This window comes from Martes martes, assembly GCF_963455335.1.
Source record: "Martes martes genome assembly, chromosome: 6".
In the NCBI taxonomy this organism is placed as follows: domain Eukaryota; kingdom Metazoa; phylum Chordata; class Mammalia; order Carnivora; family Mustelidae; genus Martes; species Martes martes.
The window spans coordinates 97,765,197-97,785,891 of record NC_137893.1 but is presented as its reverse complement, the minus strand read 5'-3'; the positions used below and the strand labels follow the sequence as shown (position 1 = coordinate 97,785,891).

Sequence of the window (20,695 nt, the reverse complement as noted above, 5' to 3'; positions counted from 1 at the left end):
AAAAAAAAATAAAAATAGCCCCATTGTTTATGTCGGTGCTGCTTTAATTTAGTATATGCATCAGAATCACTTGGAGATGTCATTAAACATGAAGTCTGGAGCCATCCCCGGAGTTTCTGATCCCACAGACCTGGGGTTGATCTGCACCAGCATTCGCCCAGCTGATGCTGGGACTACTGGTGTGCAGCCCTGCTTTGAGCAGCCCCAGTGCATGAGAACTGTGATCTATGTCACCAGGCCCCAGCAGATGGAAGCCACTTGGACTGCTGCCATCAGTTTATTGTTAAAAACAGTGCTGTTTTTAACCTTGTTCACATGTCATTTTGAACATGGCAGGTGTTGCTATAAGATAAATTCCCAGAAGTGGAGTTGCCACATCAAAGAGCTGATGCACTTGTAATCGCGATCAAAATTGCCAAATTGCCTTTCCAAAGAGGGGGTCCGTTTTGCATTCTCATCAGCGGTGTGTGAAAGAGAGCCTGAGTATATTGTCAAGCTTTGGATTTTTGCCAATCTGATAGGTATGAAATGGTGTAGCTCACTGTAGTTTTAATTTGCATTTCTCTTCTGTGTAGGGTTGAGCATCTTTTTAAATGCATAAGGGCCATCTCTCTTTTCTCTGTGAATTGTCTGTTCCTATCCTTGCCCGTTTTTCTGTTGCAGTTTTGAGCTTTTTATCCTCAAGTGCTGGGAGCGCTTTACATGTTAACAAGATTAGCCCTTCATTTATGGTCTGAATTATGAATATTTTCCCTCTAGGTAATCATTTGCCTCTTGATTTTGCTTGTGGTGCTTTTTTTCCATATCTAAGTTCTCCTCCTTTTTCTTCTTTTTAAAGCCTGATTTTTTTTTTTAAGATTTATTTGAGAGACAGCATGCCAGAGAGAGAGCACGAGCAGGAGAACGGGCAGAGGAAGAAGGAGAAGCAGACTCCCCAGTGAGCCGGGAGCCTGATGCAGGACTCGATCCCAGGACCCTGGGATCGTGACCCGAGCTGAAGACAGGTGCTTAACCAACTGAGCCACCTAAGCACCCCTAAGTTCTTCTTTTAGAACTTCAAAATAATTTGGAAACAGAATTGGCCATAAGCCTAGAAACCCACAGTAAGTGAATTTTGTCAACCTGGATGTGCAGGTGTTGGGGAAGGCGCCGGGAACCAGGAGACAACCAGAGTGTGCAATGAGGCTCTCTGAACAGCCAGATTTTCACCCAGAGTCGCAAGTCTCCTTGGCAGATGCCCGGTCTCTAAGGATCTGAAAGGTGGATGCAATGGCTCCAGGCGGCCACCCACCAGCTCAAGTCACAGGAGGACGTGCGAGACTGCATGGGAGTACCCGGATGAGATGGGAACATGTAGGGCAGACGGGAGAAGCTGCTTACAGGTGACACCAAAGGAAACAGGAATGTATCTCTTAGTCATAGGAAGCAAAACAGGATGTCCATTAGAACGTTACTCCTGTCAAGGGACAGCTGCTGACAGAGGTGGTCAAAACAGCCAAGGGGCTCGTTATGGACGACTCTAGATCTCTCTTTAAACTGTGATCAGAGATAGGCCAAGCAAATGCCATGTTTGGTGGGCAGGGAAGAATGCATCTACAGTTGGAAGGTGCTTTCTTCCAAGGCTGGGCCCATTCCTGCAGAAGGGCATTTTGACACACTCCATGGGGATGCGTGGGAGGAAGGGTGTCAGGGGTCATGGAGGCTGGAGGCTCCCTGCTGGTGGCCCGTGGTCAGAGTTGGCATGCAGATCTGTTTACTTTGGCCAGTCTGGTGTTGGCCCGTGAAGTGTTTTTATTAAATTTTGAATTAGTCCCCAATATTTTTTTTAAAGATTTTATTTATTTATTGGACAGACAGAGATCATAAGTAGGCAGAGAGGCAGGCAGAGAGAGAGGAGGAAGCAGGCTCCCTGCTGAGCAGAGAGCCCGATGCGGGGCTCGATCCCAGGACCCTGGGATCATGACCTGAGCCGAAGGCAGAGGCTTTAACCCACTGAGCCACCCAGGCGCCCCATAGTCCCCAATATTTTTAAATCAGATGATTTCACGTAAAAATTTTTCTTTGCTTCTGGAATATTGGGAATCCGGCCCCACTGGGCTGCTTCTCTACCCCGGCCATGGTCTCTGAGGAGCACCTTCCCCACTCCTTCATCACCCCCCCGGGGGATATATGCTATGTGGCTTCCCATGGCCACACTCCCCTCTAGCGTCCCTGACCTCGAGACTACCTGTCAGCTAGTGTGTATTCCAGTTTTAACTGTCTTTTAGTAGGGTAGAAAGGGAAGTGGATATTTTTTTCTTGTACTGAGAATTTTTTTAAAATTTAAATTTTAGTGAATACACAGTGCAGTGCTGGTTTCTGAAGTAAAAGTCAGTGATTCTGCACTTACATACAACACCCACTTCTCATCACAACAAGCGCCCTCTGAACTACTCATCCCCCGTCTAGCCCATCCCCCCACCCACATCCCTCCATCAGCCCTCAGTTTGTCCTCTGTAGTTAGGAGTCTCTTATGGCTTCTTTCCCTCTCTCCTGTTCTTCTGTTTTCTTTCTTAAATTCCACATATGAGTGAGATCATCTGGTATTTGTTTTTCTCTCAATGACTTCTTTCATTCAGCATAATACACTCTAGCTCCATCCACGTCGTTGCAAACTGCAAGATTTCCTTCTTTTCCATAGCGGAGTAATACTCGGTCATATATATATATATATACCGCATCTTTGTAGGAAAGTGGCTATTTCTTAAACTTGTCCCCCTCTCAAAGCGGAAGGGTGAACGATAGACCAAGAGGGCGCTCCGTGTCAAGAACATCAGCAGGCAGGGTCCTGTGCAAGTGGAGGGAGCCGCTGTGTAAAACAGAGCTGTAAGGCAGTGGACCTCTGGGCTGAAAGGTGTGACCTTGCCAGACCGGGACTGCCTTGCTCCTTTGGGTTGCCTCTCTGGTCTGATAGTTCAGAGGCCTACGTGTTATAAGTTACTTTTCTGCAAAAGTAGAGTAGGTTACTGTAAACCGTTGCCAGCCTCCTTGAGAGCTTGTGTAAGACGGGCAGACCTTCAAGAGCAGAAGCTCCAATGAGCCATCAAAATCTAAAAAAATATATATACCAGAAACATCGATTGGTTTATGGCCTCCCAGAAGATGACAAAGTTCCAGCCTCCGTGGCTCTGTGGAGGGCAGAAGGAGCCAAACTGGTTCCTTTCCTGCTGTGATGGAAAGTGGGGAGATTGTGGGTCAGGGGAAAGTACCAGAGATAATGTGTATGAATCAGAGCCCAGCTTTTGAGTGTTTGGGGATACTGCTGCTTGTCCTCAAAGTAGAAGGACCTCAAGGAGTGGATTATCACTAGTAAGGATGCAGGACAAGTGGAGGGCGTGAGTGGGTGATGGTGACCCTTGAGGTGGTGTTTGTTGGCTGGGCTGGGGCACTGAAGGCCCTGAGAAGGGCTCATGTCTCTTACCTCTCTGAACCCCATGATCTCCCCTGCTCTCCTTGCCCATCTCATGAGATCAGACAGAATATCCCATGTTGTAGAATTCTGAAAGCATGAAGAAAGGCACCAGAGTGCCAATGAGGTTCCAGAAGGAACTTGGGAACAGTTCCCTACAGCCGCTCTATGACCCACCTCTATCCGGATGTGTCTTCTCACCATGACCCTGGCTGTTCTGCCTTCCGTGCATGCCTCTCTGACTCTAACTCTCCATGGGGCAGGAAGAGTGAGCTTTATAAATATGGCACCAAAAGTCTCAGTAGCCTGCCAGTGCCTTTCAGACCTCGCTGGGACCTGTAAGGGGACACAAAGGTCATGATCTGGCCCACCCACTTCTGCAGCCCCCCCCAACCCCTGGTCCAGCCTCACTACCCCATCACCTGCCTGGGGCCTCTGCCCTTGCTGGCTCTCTCCCCACAGCACAGCCCGGCTATGTCCCCTCCTTGAGTGAGTGACACTTCTCCCTGTTACCTCCCCTTCAGCCTTCGGTCCACTTCAGAGCACTTATCTAACACCTGGCCGCTGGTGGTGGTTTTTTAATTTAAACATGCATAAGATAAAATTTATCATCGTCACCATTTTTAAGTGTTCTAAGTGTACAATTCAGTAGTTGTTGTTGTCTGGCCCATCTCCAGAATGCTGTTCTTGCCAAACTGCAACTTTGTAGCTAAACCAGCAACTCCCCATTCCCCTCCCCCTCTGGGCCTCCAGCCCCTCCAGCCCCCCACCCCAGCCTTCTGGTTTGTGTCTGTGAATTGGACTCCAGCGACCTGCAGGTTCATCTGCGGTGTAGCCCATGGCAGGATTTCCTTCCTTTCTAAGGCTGAATAATATTCTGTTGTGTGTGTATACTGTATTTTGTGTGTCTGTCCATCCGTCAATAGACATGTGGGTCATTTCCACCTTTGGCTGCTGTGGAAAGTGCTTCCGCGAACGTGGGGCACAAGGGCTGCTTTGAGACCCGGCTCTCAGCTGTTCTGAGCATATACCCCGAGGTGGAATTGCAGGATCATATGGTAGCTCTATTTTTAATTTTTTAAATGGAAATCTAGTTGACCTACAATGTTGTATTAGTTTCAGGTGTACAGCATAGTGATTTGACAGTTCTGCACATGACACTGGGCTCACCACTCCGAGTGCTGTCACCATCTGTCACTGTACAACGTTACTGACTCTATCCGCCATGCTGTACTCTTCACCCCCAGGACTTCGTTTAGAACTGGTGGTGTGTACCCCTTGAACCCCTTCACTGACTTCACCCATTCCCCATCCCAACCCTCGGGCCAACGCCAGTTTGTTCTCTGGATATAGGAGTCCGGTTCTGGTGGGTTATTTTTTACATCCCACATAGACGTGAAATCTTAAGGTATTTTTCTTTCTCTGACTTCTCTTAGCATAATACCCATAGGTCTATCCATATTGTCCTAAGTGGCAAGATCTTCTTCTTTTTAACAGCTGAGTAATATCCCTTTACATGTGTACCACATCCACTTATCTCATCAGCGGACACTTGGGCTGCTTCCATAACGTGGCTGTTGTTAATAATGCTGCAGGGAACGTAGGGGTACAGCTATCTTTGCAGATGAGGGTTTCATTTTCTTTGGGTCAATACCCATAGTAGAAATGCTGGACTGTATGGTATTTCTAGTTCTGGTTTTGGGGGGGAACCTCCACTTTCCACAGTGGTTGGACCAGTTTCCATTCCCACTAACAGTGCATGAGGGTCTCTACTCTCCACATCGTCACCAACACTTATTTCTTGTCTGATTCTAGCTGTTCTGACAGATGGGAGGTGATCTCTCATTGTAGTTTTGTTTGCATTTCTCTGATGATGAGTGACGTTGAGCATCTTTTCAGATGTCTGCTGGCCATCTGGATGTCTTCTTTGGAAACATGTCTGTTCAGGTCCTCTGCCCATTTTTAATCAGATTACTTGTGTGTTGACGTGTAGAAATTCTTTATATATTTTGACTATTAATCGCTTACTGGATATGTCATTTGAAGATACCTTCTTCCATTCCGTAGATTGCCTTTTTGTTTTGTTGATGGTTTCCTTTGCTGTGCAGAAGCTTTTTATTTTGGAGTAGGTCCAATAGTATATTTTTGGTTTTGTTTCCCTTATCTCAGGAGACAGATCCCCCAAAAAGTTTCTAAGGCTGATGTCCAAAAGATTACTGCATATGTGGTTTTTTGTTTAGGAGTTTTTATGGCTTCAGATCTTATGTTTAGGTCTTCCATCCATTTTGAGTTTACTATTTTTAGTATTTTAGGAACTACCATACTGCTTTCCGTAGTGACTCTCCCATTTTACATTCCTGCAATCCGTGCACAAAAGCTCCATTTATCTATGTCCTCACAAACACTTGTTATTTCCTGTTTGTTTGTTTGTTTTGTGGTTAAAAAAAGGTAGCCATTTTAATGGATGGGAGGTGGTATCATGGTTTTGAGTTGCATTTTCTTAATGATAGCGATGGCAGGCACTTTGTCACATACCTGTTGGCCATTTGTATGCCTTTTTTTAGATGTCTGTTCGATTCCTTTGCCCGTTTTTAACCTGGTGGTTTGGTCTCTGTTGTTGTTGCTGCTGCTGTTGGCATTTTAGCCTCTGGTTTTTTCGTGTGAAGATTTGGTGTGTACCCACTGAGTCCTGGGGGGCGGGGCCGTCTCCACCGACTTCATGGTCTTCTGCCCGCACACAGAGTGGAGCCACACACATGGGTTATTCTTGGTGCAGAAAGACACATGTCAGTCTCAACAGCTCAACAGGGACAAGAGAATATATTAATGCACACACTCATTCTTGTTCCAAGAAGGATCAAAAGTTAGGGTCACATCTCTTCGGAACCCTGGTGTTTGAGGTGAAGAGCAGCACATGGCCCTGAAGAGGCCTTAAGAGGATAATGCAACGTCCTGACGGGGGTTCTCCCACTATGCTGGGACCATGCTAGTTTGGCTGAGTATAAATCCCGTTTTGCCTAGTAACACTGGTCTCGATTAAACTTCGTATGTGTTTATTTTATGGTTTCAAAACAGGCTCCCATCGAGTTTGTGTCCTTGGGTGGGTCCTTCTGAAGGAGGCAGGGCAAGTGTCCCCCCACCTGCAAAGCCTTTTCCTCCGGCCCGGGCCTGACCCTCCCCGCCCCCCAGCCCTCAGCACCTGGGTGGGCCCAGCCTTGCGTGCTGCCCCTTCTCTCACTGGCGGCCCTCTTCCCGTTTTCTCTCTCTCCCCCTCCTTTAATGCAGGCCTCTGTGCTTCCTGATGTGGATCACGGCGGAAGTTCCCTGACCAGTGTCTTCACCTCCAGGCACGACGCTGTTCACTGGGGCCAGAGTCCACTTCCCCAGACCCATGGTTCATCACTTGCCTGTTGAATGAATTTCAATGTGTCCATGTCACCTTCAGGTTTAAGGCCACCCCCTTTCACGGGGCACCCAGGCATTCACCGCGGTCTCATCCCCTGCATCCCCTGCGGATGCCCCTGTCCTCTGCTTAGATTCTTCCCCCACACCTGACTACCCGCACCCACCCCCAGGTTCCGACATTGTCCTGTTGCGCCGCGACCTGCTCCCTGTCACCCCCACCCCAGCTGATGTTGGGCCCTGGCCTGGCCTGGCTCGCTGGGCTGCTCTGTGTATCTCTTGGACCCGCGTGCCTGTCCGTGGGATCATTGTATGTTTGCTTGTCCGTCGCCTCCCCGGTCCGTGTGCTCTGAAGCTGGGCCAGTGTCCCTGATCTCCACGCTTTTGCAGTTAGCCCCGCGCCCCTCAGAGGGCAGGTCCTTGTGGAAAGGAGGCAGGAGAGGAAACGGGCACGTGGGTCTGCCTTCAGGGTTGCCGTGCTCGCTGCCCTCCCACCCCTCGGCACCATGGACCATCCATTCTCTCATGTCCAGGGATGCAGGGGGCGTGGTGTGGCTCCCAGAGTGACCCCGTCACCTCTGCTCCATTCTGTGGCCACCCTGAGCCTCCCTGACCCGTGTCTACATTCTGGTGAACACATCCCGGCAGAGCGATGACTCATGGGTGTGTGACTCAGTGTGGACGCCGCACAGCTGGAAAGGCAGCCAGTGTGTCCGCTTGGCCAAGTTCGGGGGTGGTTTATGGAGCAGCAGAGATCTAGGCCCAGGTTCACGGGCCTTGGCCACTCTAGCTTGCCAGCTGGAAGGAGGGTAGAAATCCTCCCCTGTCCGTGAAGAATGAGGCTGCCGCCGCAGGGCTTTGTAAGGCTTCTATGTCTGGGGGTCTGACGAGTGTATTGCTGTGAGGTGATACCATTATTGCATGCCTGCCATGGGTGTCGCCACTGATCCGCATCTCAATACAAATTATTCCACTTAATGCTCACACTGGCCCAACAATAACAAAAATAGTAACAAATACATATAGCACTTACTGTGTGCTGGATAAGAGTTCTGAGCCCTTTGCAGCAAAGTCCTCTGATTCTCAGGGAGACCCTACAATATGGGAACTGCTGTCACCCTCATTTTACAGATGAGGAAACTGAGGCCCAGAAAGACCACCTAGAAAAGTGTCCCAACATCTTGTAGGAAATGACAGCTGTGATACAAACTCAGGCTTCCGAGTCCACACTCCTAACCCCACTCCGTGCTTCCCTGATGAAGGCTGCAGTCCCATCTTACATGGAAAGAAATTGCGGCTCAGAGAGGTTGGTTGCTCCTGCCTAGTCACACAGCCAGGGGCTGATTGAGATTGCTTGTCTCCCACCCCGCCTCTGAACCACCGGGCTTTCCTCCCCCAGAGGCAGGGGAGGTAGTCCTCATGGTGTTCCTTAGCCCTCCCCATGGCCGCGTCCCAGGGGCCACGTCCAGAGGTTGGGTAGGATTCTAGGGAGGAAACTTTCTGCGTCTAAGGGTACAGCATGGCACATTGTGCTTCAGAGGTCTCCAGTTCGGGGTCCCACAGCACTTCCTCAGCACTGGGTGCTGATGTGATGTGGCCTTTACCTCCACAGACAGTGAGACCGTGCACTACCACTATGGGCCCAAGGACCTGGTCACCATCTTGTTCTACATCTTCATCACCATCATCCTGCATGCCGTGGTTCAGGAGTATATTCTAGACGTGAGTGACGTGTGTGGGCCCTAATGTCAGAAGCTGGGGAGATGCCGTGGGCGGCGAGGCCTCACCCTGGAGGAGACTGCAGCTCCTGGCCCCTCGGCCTCCTAATTCGCCTGCCCTGATTGGTCCTGTTGCCTGGACGTCCCTCCCCACACACCGTTGGTCCCATTCCCGCTCACAGCCTCCTTCATGCGTGGGACAGTAGCACTTACAACAGGAGGGCATCACACACCTGAAATGGCAGGACGGAACCCTCATGGGTCTGTCCTATAACCTGACTGGGGGATGTTTTCTTCACAGCTGGGCTGAAGACCTCCATCTTGCCACTTTCTCAAAATATGTGCCTTGAACTTGAGTGCTGCAAGCACACAGCAGGCTTACGCGGATGAGCCCGGGTCACGCCCAGCTCCCGACTGCTGCCCTTTCATGGGTGGGAAATGGGAGGTGGAAGCCTGCCTTTTAGCCATCCATCTGCATACATTAACATGCAGGATTCTCTTTATTCCTTAGAAAATCAGCAAACGGCTTCACCTCTCCAAGGTCAAACACAGCAAGTTCAACGAATCTGGGCAGCTGGTCATCTTTCATCTCAGCTCGGTGGTATGGTGCTTCTACGTGGTGGTGACGGTGAGTGGCCCTGGGGACTGGGGCCTGGGCTGCTGGCGGCTCATCTCTTCTTGGATTCTCGGATTGCTAATCAGATCACCGTGCGGGGCTGAGTGGGGGGTGGGGCGGGTAGGCAGGAGCAGTTTGTAAAAACTTGGAGCGGTGTCTTGGAACTGAAGCTATTTTTGCATCCTCCTGATACGAGAGGGGCCAAGTGGTATAGGCGTTCTTCTATAAAGATAGAGAGAGCCCTCTTGTCCAAAAACAAGCACGTGTTTTCGTTATTATGGGATGGTGCAAGAATGACACCGTGCACCTCCTTAGCACTGCGTCATTTGGGCCCTCCCACCAGTGCTGTCCAGTGAGAGGAGCCTTGTGTTCACTCTGGTTCACTCTGGTTGAGGACCTCCAGGATCGAATTTTGCCATGTCCCCGTGGTCATGTGGTTTGGAAGTGGCAAGGACCAGACTTGGACTTAGGAATCTGGTCCCAGGTCCAGCACACTTTTCCGTTTTCCTGCATTGGCCCCCCGTAGGCAAGGCGAGCCTCCCTCCATCCACACATAAAAACCTGTGAGTCTGTGCCCTTCCCACAAATGCCTGGACTACCAGACAACTCATCTACTTCTTTCTACACAATAGGACTCTTCTTTCGAGCAGCCTTTGATACGGCAGATTTCCTTCATAGCGAGGAATGTGCACAGCCCTTTGGGGTTCACTGTAACAAGACCTGGCCTGTGGTGCATGACCAAGCAGCCCCCCCACACACACACACTTGGAGCACCTCCTGTTTGGAACTTGGTCTCTTTCCCAAGAGCTAGATTTATCCTATGAGAAATGCAGACCCAGGGCTTAGAAAATTCAGCAACCCTGTGATCTTTTAGAAGTTCCCTTCCCTATCTTCCACTGACCTCTCACCTGCTTCCTCTTCCTTCAGTGACCACGATGAGCTTTCACATCCTAAGAACTCCGCATCCAGAGCCGAATGCTGAATTCCTAGTCTGAAAGCGGGAGTCAGCATGTCCTTTCATATCTCGCTTGTGTTTCTGTTATCATCTAATCATGGAACAGTCTTCCTAGCCAGAACATTAGGAGTTTTAAATGCCAGGACCGAAAGCTTCTGTGCCCCAAGAGGGAATGCCCTGTTGAACTGTCCCCGGGGGAAGACCTACAGTATGGCCTGTGTGTGGAGCACCCCCTGCGTTGTGCAGTGCATGTCCTGGCCCCCTCGGGTCTGGGTCTGGGTAACAGAGGAAGCATTGCCTCATCTCTGGGTCACTTTTCCTCAAGTAGACAGCTTCCTCACCCCCAGACGTTCTGCCCGAGCCGGAAAGAATTTAGAACAGGTTCTGGAGGCCAAAAACCATGTTACTTAACACCCCTTCCAGAATGTTCACTGCTCAACTGCTCTGTCTTTTCTTCTCTCAGGCCTTCAGGGGCTTGAAATCGATGAGCTCTGTAGTCTGGGAGCGTGCAGCAGACTATATGGTGGAGCTCGTGATGGGCTTTTATCATGGGGAAAGCCAGGTCCCCACTCACCAGCCTCCATAGGAAGTGGAGACCCAGGGGACCCTGGAAAGCTCCACTGACCTTAGCTCCTAACAGCACTGGGTAGCCCCTGGTCCGCAGCTAACTCCATCTGTACTGTCCAGTGGGGAGTGAGGGTGCTTGAGGAAGAAGAGAGAGGGTAGTTTTGTAAAAGGAGTGAGACATAGCTAGTGTTCTTTAACTGTTCTTTCTTAGTGAGGATGAAGTCTTTTTAGATCCTTTCTTTCCCCACCCACATTCTGTTCGTCAGCAGGTCCTCCCCTCTGCTCCTACCCATGAGCACGTCAGGTTGCCATCACTGCCCGCTTTCTGCCCAGGCCCGAGGTCCACAGGAGAGATTTGCGCCCCGGGGACACTGGCAGGATGCTGCTGGCAGTGGTGGCGGGAAGCCTGGGACACCACTGAATGTCCTGCCATGCACAGGCCAGCCCCCACGACTGAGAGTTGTCCGGCCTCAGGTGTCAGGAGTGCCGAGGTTGGGCAGTCCCAGTCTGCAGTCCGAGCCACCATCCTCTCTTGCCTGGACCACTGACTGTTGCCCTTCTAGAAGGAGGCTGTTTCTGCGCCAGTAGCCTGCCACCCAAATCCGTTTTCTGCTCAGCCGACAGGTCTTTTTAGAACACACATGCAATCCTACGCCCTGTGTCAGAGCCGCTGTCCCACTTGCAGCAAAGTCATTTTCTTCCTGAGTCTGTGATCTGGGTCCCCCTCTTCTTACCTCTGCTCTTCCACCTCTCCTGGCGCTCTGGCTCTGCACGGGTGGTTCCTCCGCCCAAATGCCCCATGCCCTGAGGCCATGGCCAACTCCCTCCCATCTAAGTTTCCACCTCAGAGTCCCCTCCTGTGGGAACCCTGCCTTCCAGTGTGTGCTGTGCACACCCCGGCCAGTGCTGGGGCGTTTTTCTCACTCATGTGTGTGCTCTGCTGTCCGTCTGTCTGTCCCCCGAGTCCCGAAGCTGCTTGTGACCAGTCTGTGTCCACCACAGTGTCTTGAGTGCAGAGCCTGGCAGGTACTGAGTGCTCAGAGTCGTGCTTGTGAGTGGGGGAGTAAACTGCAGGCACGTCTTCTTGCTCTCGCCCCGATGGTTTGTCAGATCACGAGTCACTTTTTATAAACTTGTAGATGATCCTCTATTTAAAAAGTTGAGCAATACATAAAGGTTTTTTATTTATTTATTTTTATTTTAGAAAAAGTGAACATTTGCCCCAGAACCTTCCCCCTAAAATAACTGGGTTTTGGGGGGTGTTTGATCTAGACATTTCTGTCTGCATTTATACAAGCAGGGTGATGAGAGCCTAGCTGGACCAACCAATAATGTGGGAGAAGGTCAGCCTCCTTGCTTTTCGTTTACCTTTGAGCTACCGACTCCTGATTATTAGAAGACAAAACAAGACACCCGCGTTCTCCTCAGGGAAGCCGGTGAGGGGGCAGGCGTCTGGTCTCCCTGCCCAACTTCCTTGGGAGGTCTCCCTCTGTATCTTAAAACCTGAAGGCTGGTGCCCCATGAGAGCCTGGTAGAGGGAAGGCCCTTCCCTCTGGACTGGTTCCCATTACAGGGCTGGCCTCTTAGAGCAGAACTCGAGTACATGATTGTTCCTGAAGGACGAGTGATGTTGGTATGTCTGAGTCTAGGTAGCAGCCGGCTGTGTTATGACTGGGTTCTGCTGTTTTTGTGGTTCTCTTTGTCCTTTCACCAAAAAGGAAGGCTGCAGGGGCAAAGGGAGAGATTGTTCCAGTTTGCTTGAACCTCCCTTAGCTCCTAGGGTAAGAGAGAACAAAGGACTTCAGGAGCTCCCCCAGCCTCCCTGCCTGTGCCTGTCAGGGACCGGGGTTGGGGCAGGGTTGCCACATTCAGCCCCCTGGGATCTCAGGTCCTCGGCCTCCGGAGCTCAGGGAGCACCCCAGCCCCCGGCCGCCCTCAGGCAGCTGCCTGGCCCGAGGTCTGGAAAAGGCTTTTCTCAGAGCTGTGAGTCATTTTCCTCTGACTCCTCCGCCCTCCTCCCTGCGCTCCCTCCCTGCACTCCCTGTGGACTAGACATTCACAAACAGGCAGCATTTTTCTGGGGAGTTTCTTTGCTTGTTGGCTTCAAACTTCTGACGTCCTTGTCTCCTGAGAAAAGGGGCCAAGCGGAGGAGGGTTCCTGTTTAAAATCACTAGGTCATCTGGGCTTTAGGTTTCTCTGAGGGCTGCTTCTCTTGGCCAGTCTTTTTGGGCAGAAGTGTCCCTCCCACCTCAGTCCCAGATGGACCATTTTCCTCCTTAATTAAGTACATCGCTGCTTCCTCTAAGAAGGGATGTTCTCACCAGAGCTTTCCCTGGAATGAAGTAGAGAGTGGAAGACCATATACGTTGCTGTGTACCTGGGTCCCCTGAACAGCGGAGAGGGCAGGCAGAGCCTGAGAGCAGGACTGTAGGAAAGCGCTCCTGTTACCCTCCAGAGGCCCCAGAGCCTTCCTTCTCTTCCTCAGTGTGTATGTGACCAAGAGAGGAAGGCAGGGGTAAGGAGAAAGGACTGGGAATGAAGCCATGAGAGGCTGGGGTGAGACCTTTTCCTTCAGCTCGGAGTTATCATGCCCACACTGGTCCATGGACCTGACTGGAATCAGTTCGGTCACGGTGCTAATGGGACCCCGGGTTGTGGTATGGGGGCTGGGGACCACATCCAAAACGCCCAAGGCCATTTAGTGACTCGACGGTGGCTGGGTCAGCCCTCCCTGGAAATCTAACTGAGGCTCACTGGGCAGGAAGTTGAGTGTTGTCCCCGATCCCTGCTGGCTTCTTCCCTCTCCAGAGCCCTGCTAACCCCCCTGACCTGAGTCCCATTGTGACATTTGAGTCTGTCTCCTCCTCAAAGCCACCAGCTCGGTGGCTGACTTACTGAGGAAGCTGGCTGGAGGTTCTTGTACCTCAGTTGAGGTTGGTGGCCCAGCTTAGATTTCACCGACACTGCTGAAAAAGCATCTCCTTTTGGGAGCTACTTCCTGTCTTTTCCTTCACTTCCCTGTTTCTGAAATGGGGTTGTACTGCCCTAACTTTCTCTGAGGGACAAATAAGAGCCTTGTTCTTCCCTCAGAAGAGAAACATTGCCTGAAGCATTCATCATTGATTCATTCATTCAACCAACAGGTTTTTATCGAATTCTTGTAATGTCAGCCGAGTCTCGTCACAGTGGAGTCGTTCCTCTTATGTTTTGTAATTTTGGATTACAAACTCATCTTCAACAAGGTTTTATGCGTGAGAATCCTATATATCCTTGGATGAGAGTGTGCCCCAGTGGTATCACTGGCCCACAGTATTAATAATACTAATTCCTAAGCTTGGTAGTTCTTGGACCATACAAGGGGTATGAGTTTGAACTCTAAACCCATGTGAAAGTGAACCCGAGGTTACAGATTTTCAAGGGATAATATATTTTGCTTTTCATCCTGAGCCCAGGATGAGCAGAAATCTTCTTTCTCTCTCTTTATTGGTTGTCAGACCATAGTCCACCCTTTCCCTAGTCTAACCCAAGCTTCTGCAAACTCTAGTCTAACCATCTTTTGCAGCCCTTCAGGGGTCCTGATGTTATATAAGGCTCTTGGATTCCACCTCTGGAGGCCCATCTTCTGTTCCCACGTGGGCACGAACACCCTGACCCCAAGACTAGTACCTTCTGAGCTGTTCTAGCCTCACCCCACTGCTCTGGCTTTTAGCCTCCTGTCCCTTTGGAATGCCTTTCTGGGAAAACCTTCTGCATGTAAGAGAATAATTGTTAGCTTGCATCCAGCATTTCTAGATGTTTCATGATGGGAGGGCTTTTAGGTTACCTCCCTTACTCTGTAATAGGCCCTGGGCTAGGTGCGGGAGGTATAGAGAAGGGTGTGACGAGGCCCTGGCACGAAGGAACTTGTAGAGTGATGGAGACCTCTCGTGATAATGATGAAGTGTGGTAGGTGTCACACTTACGAGACCTGTGGGTTCCTGCGTTCTTTTTATTCATAGTGATGCAAAAGGCCAATGTAGGCTTTTCGTTTTTCTAGTGGTTGGTGATTCTACAGTCCCACTTGTTTATTCATTCTACAAGCATTTCCCGAGTGCCTTCATGCCAGGCATCATGCTAGACACATAAACATAAGCTATCACATTTATTTCTAACAATAACTCTGCGAGGGTATTTTTATCCTCATTTTTCAGATGAGCCAGTTGAAGCTTAGGGAGACTAACAGTGCCGGGCCCACATGCAGACAGAGGTCTTCAGACCCCAGCCTAGGGCTCTTCGTACGGTATCATGGCTCTTTCACAATAAGGAAGCCCGCTGAGGGCCGGGTGCCTCCCGTGCAGAGAGATTCTTCATTTTCATGTTTCCTGTCCCTTCCTCTTTCTGGCAGCTGGGGATGGGGTGTGCCCCTGACCTCTACCCCTGGCCCTGCCCAGGGCCCCAGCAGGTCTCCTCTCCCCCTCTCTAAAGGCGTCTCTCCTTGCCCACTACAGGAAGGATATTTAACAAACCCGAGAAGCCTCTGGGAAGACTACCCGCACGTGTACCTCCCGTGAGTATTCTCATGACTGCATCTCCAAGGAGAAGCAAGCTGGTCCCTGGCTTCCTCATCCCAGCCTGTGGCCAGAAAACCGTGGGCCAGCTGGCACGAGGAGCCGCTCACGCCCCGAGCCTCTTCAGGCACCGTGTTGCAGACGGCAGTCCTGTCTGCGAGCTGCTTCCTCCTAGCACGCTTGACTGGAGACTCCCAAAATAACATGTCCCGCACTAGCCCCATCACAGAGGTGACGTCTTCACTCCGCCTGCTGTCCCGGAATGCCAGAGGCTGGTGGCTTAGAAATTATACAAAAGAGACGTGTTGCTCACAGTTCCAGAGCCCGAAAAGCCCAAGATCAGGGTGCCAGCAGATTTGGTGTCTGGTGAGGGTCTGCTTCTGGGTTCATAGAGGGCTGTCTTCTGCTTGTGTCCTCACATGGCAAAGCCCAGGAGTTATCTGGGTTCTCTTTAACAAAGGCCCAGATCCCATGAAAGAGGTCCCCGCCCTCATGACTCAGGTCACCTCCCCAAGGCCACCTCCAGATAGCATCACACCAAGAATCGGATTTCAACCTGTGAATTCTGAGGGACACACACATTCAGTCCACGGCAGGCGTCCACACGGTCAGAGCGCGATCGCGGAAGCAGGGTATCTCCGTAAAGTTCTCTGGCCCCATACCTTCTCGATGACCTGCACCCCGTCACGGCGCACCTTCCTCCCAGCCTTATGAGGCTGGTGCCCCTCATGAGGCAGCCCCCCTTCCTCTCCTGCTCTGTGCTGCCGAGATACCAGGAGGGTCTGCCTCCTGCAGGAGACCCTCTGTGCCTTTCCTGAGACCCTTCCTACAGAACAGGGGGCTTACAGCCGAGACGCCTCCTTTGCCACTCACCTCAGCTCACCCTTCAGTGTACCGGTGCCCCGTCTTCACTGTCCGTGCTCGGCCTTCCCTTCTCCGAGCCGGGGGACCCTCCTCTGTTCTCTCTTCACCATGTTTGGTTCCCTCTGTGGGCTTCGTCCGTGGAGGGCTCTGTGGAGTGGTCTCTGGAGCAGGGTCCCTGGGCTTGGGGCATGCCTCCGGCTCCGGGGCCAGCTCCTCCCACAGTCCTGCCCTCCCTCCTCCCTCTGTGCTTGGCCCTTCCGAGTGACGCGTTCCCTTGTCTCCAGCTTCCAGGTGAAGTTCTTCTACCTGTGTCAGCTGGCTTACTGGCTGCACGCACTCCCGGAGCTGTACTTCCAGAAGGTACGGAAGGTGAGTACTCCCCATCTGGGAAGCCCCATGTCCTCCACACCCCAGCTTCCCAGTGGGTAAGCTGCCACACCTTCCTCTAGAAGCCCAGAGCTGGGGGGCAGGGGGGCAGGGCTGTGTCGGCGGGTTGAAGAGGATGCTGAGCCAGCTAAGTCTCCACCAGGCTCTCCCTGAGAGCAGGCCTCCAGCGGGTCTCCTGCCTCCCACGCTAGACATGTGGCTTTGGGGGAGGTCTGCCTCTTGTCTTCCGGATGGTGGATCAGAGGTTTTTGCCTCTCTCGGTCTTTTTTTTTTTTTTTTTTTTAATAGCCTCCCTCTGAATTATTTCCAAAAGCCCTGTTCCCCAGTCTCTGTCTCTTCACCCAGTCCCGCCTCACGGACTGGAAGCTGGTGCCTAGCAGCCTGGGGCATGGACCTCTGGCGTGATCTGGGACCGGCTGGGGCAGAGCACCCCAGGCCACCATCATCCCTCTGTACCTCCCCTCCATTCCCGCATCTTCCGTTAGGGAAGGAGTGTGCTTACTGCCGGCTTCTCTTGTTTGCAGGAGGAAATCCCCCGCCAGCTCCAGTACATTTGTCTGTACCTGGTCCACATAGCCGGAGCATACCTCTTAAAGTGAGTGAGACCCCAGGGCTGGTCACACTGCCATGCCCTTTTACATCCAAGCAGCTCTCCACACAGGCATTCAGTGAGGAGGCCTTTATTAGACCCCTTCTGTTTGCCAGGCACCGTGCCAGACCTGGGAACACGAAGGGGGTGATTGCTTTATCTTGAGTAGTTCATGCTTAGCCCAGCGGGAGATACCGTTGTAGGCACAGGTCAGGAAAGCTCAGTGTGACCAGCGTGGGGCTATGGTACATGCCCTCTGCCGTGGGAACCCAGAAAAATGACTGACTCCTCCCAACCCAGAGCAGTGGAGGCTTCAAGGGATGTTGGCACTTGAACCATGGCTTTGAAGTCGGAGGAGCCACCATAGCGTTTGGCCTTGAGCGTCTCTTACAAAAAGAATCCTGTCAAGAGTAGGATGTGTCGCTGCTAACTTGGAATTTTCTCGAGCTTTATCTGTGCAGCATAGGAGAACACCCTGTACTTTCTCTGGGCTGACATTTTGAGGGTTCACGATGGATAACTTTCCTAGGCTCCCTGGAGGCCCCTGAGCCCCTCATCTCCTAGGCCCTCTTGGCTGGCATCCTACGAGAGTGACTGCCCAGGGGTAGTGGAGTCAGGAGGAAGGCAGCTCTTGGATCTGGTCTCTTATCTCTGAAGGCTGATACGGCATCAACCCCTGGCTGGGTCTTTGGGGAAGCAAAGGCTATACGGGGGGTTGGGGGATCAGCTCTGCCCTTGTGTGGCAGAGACCCGGGTGAGAATGTGCGGGGAGGACCAGGTAGAGAGCATCCTGCTGTGGGGTCCCTGTTGTACCATCGAGGTTCATCCCAAAGATGGGAGATGCTCTAGGATCTGTATTTCTCACACCTGGCATGTCCCAGGGAAGGAGACGGATGGACATGTATCTGACCCTGTTCGGGCAGGATTCTGTGATTCTTGTTTTGGAATCAGAATAGAACCAAGAGGGCAGGGAGCAACAGATCCTCCAAAATGAGGCCCATTCCATTCCCCAGTGATGCTGGCACAGCTGCCTCTCTGCCCACGTGAGGACCATAATTTTCCTTCTCCATCCTTGTTTTGGTTCTCAGGAGTGTGGGGGAAAGGAGAGACCCTTGACTACAGGATAGCCCCAGAAAGACACACTGTTGAAATGGCGACTGCTGCAGGGCCTTGTTTTGGTGAAGAGCTTGATTTTTAGAGGCCTTCACCCACTCAGCACATACCTGAGCTCCTCCCCCAGGCCAGGTGCTGCCTGAGAAGCTGCAGTCACATCTGGGTGAGGGCAGACCAAGGCCTTGCTCTCCTGAGGTGTCCATTCTAGCGGGTGGCGATATCAGCTCAGGGTATGATCTCAGGGTCATAAGATTGAGCCCCGCACATTGGACTCCGTGCTCAGTGTGGAGCCTGTTTGGGATTCTCTCTTCCTCTGCCTCTACCCCATTCCTCTCGAAAAGAAAGGAAGGAAGGAACGAAAGAAAGAAGAAAGCAAACAGAGTTTCCTGTGTTGCTAAGTGTGATGAAAAGAATCATGAATCTGGGAACTGGGAGAGAGTGACTTGTCCTGGCACCTTTGTTGGGGGGCGGGAAGACTCTCTGAGGAGGTGACTCAGGCCGAGGCAGGAATGACAAGGCTTGGGCACATGAAGATCTCGGGGGACAGCGGTGCAGGCAGAGAAACCACAGGCACAGAGGCCCTGAGATGGGAGTGGGCGGAAAGCCCACTGTGGCTGGAGCGCAGAAAATGAGATTTGAGATGAGGTCATGGGCAAGATCACGTTGGACTTTCCAGTTCATGTGAAGACATGGGCTGGTTTTCACGTCGTTCCCCAAGCATCCTCAGGCACCCGTGACCCTCCCCGTCCATCTGGCCCTGCCCTGGTCTCGTTGGGTGGAAGCGGCGGGATCCGTAGTTAGCACTGCTCTCCCATCATCTTGCCAGCTTTCCGAAGCCCGGTGTGTTCTGCACGATCTGCAGTTTCACTTTGCAGCCCCTCTGCATTTCTTTGAACTGCCGTTGACCCTCTGTAGAAAACTGCCTAAGAAGGTCCGTAGCGACCCTGTGCCTGGAATTGAGCAGAGGGCATGTCTGAGTGGGTGGTGCCAGTGTTTTCAGAGGTTGGTTCAACTCACACGTACTTTTGTGTTATGTTGAGTTTTGCTTCTCCGTGTACCTCTTAGCCACGAAGACTTGGATGACGAGAAACCAGACGGTGGGAATCCCATGTATTTCTACCTGCAAAGCTCGGCCCCTTGTTCTGAGCACCTTTTGTGTGCTTGGCCCAGGCCAGGCGAAGCATGCAAAGGGACAGGTGCTGTGAGAGCGGAAGCCAGGTTCACTGTGGGAGCGGGGAGGGGCGCTGGACCCAGACAGGCTGGCCGGATGGCTGGGGGATTCAGTATTCTCTTAAAGGCACGGGTGCAGAACTGAGTCCTCTAGGCGGAGGGGGCACCCCCGCTGGCCAGGGAGAGGAGGTGTGGCGCGCGGAGCCTGGGGTGCGGGGCCCTGGCCTCGGCTCTCCATGGCACCCGGAGTGGACTGGGACGCTTGTCCTTTTCTCCCAGCCTGAGCCGCCTGGGCCTCATCTTGCTGCTGCTGCAGTATTGCACCGAGTTCCTCTTCCACATGGCTCGACTCTTCTACTTCGCGGACGAGAACAACGAGAAGCTGTAGGTGGCATGGGGCCAGCCAGCTGGTTCAGAGGGGCTGTGGGCAGGGGCCGGCTGTGAGGCCCGGCTGTGGGAGGCTCCTGCGCGCGGTACGAACTGTCCCTTCCCTGCAGGTGGTGTCCGGAGGCTGGTGTTCGCAGCTTCTTGTTCTAGCTCTCTCCTCCCTCAGACACCCCATGGCTGCCCTTGCACGCTCTTCCCACGTGGGGTTGCTTCCAGAGAAGTGGGTGACAATTCCCTCATGGGCCCTAAACGCTGACATCCCTTTTCTGCCTCCACGACCAGGTTTAATGCCTGGGCTGCTGTATTTGGGGTCACCCGCCTCTTCATCCTCACACTCGCTGTGCTGGCCATCGGCTTTGGACTTGCTCGCATGGAAAACCAGGCCTTTGACCCCGAGAAAGGGAACTTCAACACCTTACTTTGCAGGTGAGTTGGGAAAAAGTCCAAGGAGGGAAATCAAGGCTCCCCAAGCCCTGCCAGGAGCCCCCTGAACTTGGCACAACTTTGGAAGGTTGGGGGCAACAGACCCCTGAGTCTCCCACACATTGATGTTTCGAGGGAGCTCTCTAGACAGCAGGCCTGAGAGGAGAAGAACCCCAGCCTTCCACTTCTGGCAAGACCGTCTTCATGGCCAGCCTGGCCTGCTGGGACTGGAGTCAGGATCCCCAAGCAGGACTCCCCTCACCCTTGTCCAGGGCTTCGTGGGGGCATGATGCGAGTCCTGTCCAGCCCCTCGGCTGGTTGTTAAAACCGCACTTGGACTCTATACGGTGGTGTGCTTGGCAGGTTGGCCAGTGGCGTTCCATAGTGGCAGGAAGGCAGGGAGGAAGCCATTTTGCTTCCGCGTGACCGTAGGGCCCGGGAGGGGGTGTGATTTGTCCGGTGTTGCTCAGCTTTCAAGTGGCATGCGAGATGAGAAGCCACTCTCCTA

At 52.3% G+C, this 20,695-nt stretch overlaps 1 protein-coding gene across 2 annotated transcripts in view; it reads left to right on the top strand.

The window, feature by feature from the left end:
• The window catches only part of TRAM2 (translocation associated membrane protein 2), an 82,438-nt gene that overhangs the window by 54,971 nt on the left and 6,772 nt on the right, over positions 1-20,695 (top strand). The window contains exons 3-9 of one of the 2 annotated variants that reach the window (XM_080806046.1): positions 8,463-8,572; positions 9,080-9,196; positions 15,195-15,253; positions 16,403-16,478; positions 17,030-17,100; positions 19,657-19,761; positions 20,047-20,190. In XM_080806046.1, the coding sequence (XP_080662172.1) occupies positions 8,463-8,572; positions 9,080-9,196; positions 15,195-15,253; positions 16,403-16,478; positions 17,030-17,100; positions 19,657-19,761; positions 20,047-20,190 (682 nt within the window). Of the gene's footprint in view, positions 1-8,462; positions 8,573-9,079; positions 9,197-15,194; positions 15,254-16,402; positions 16,488-17,029; positions 17,101-19,656; positions 19,762-20,046; positions 20,191-20,695 lie in introns of both variants that reach the window. The other variant, XM_080806045.1, reaches the window with a different exon arrangement.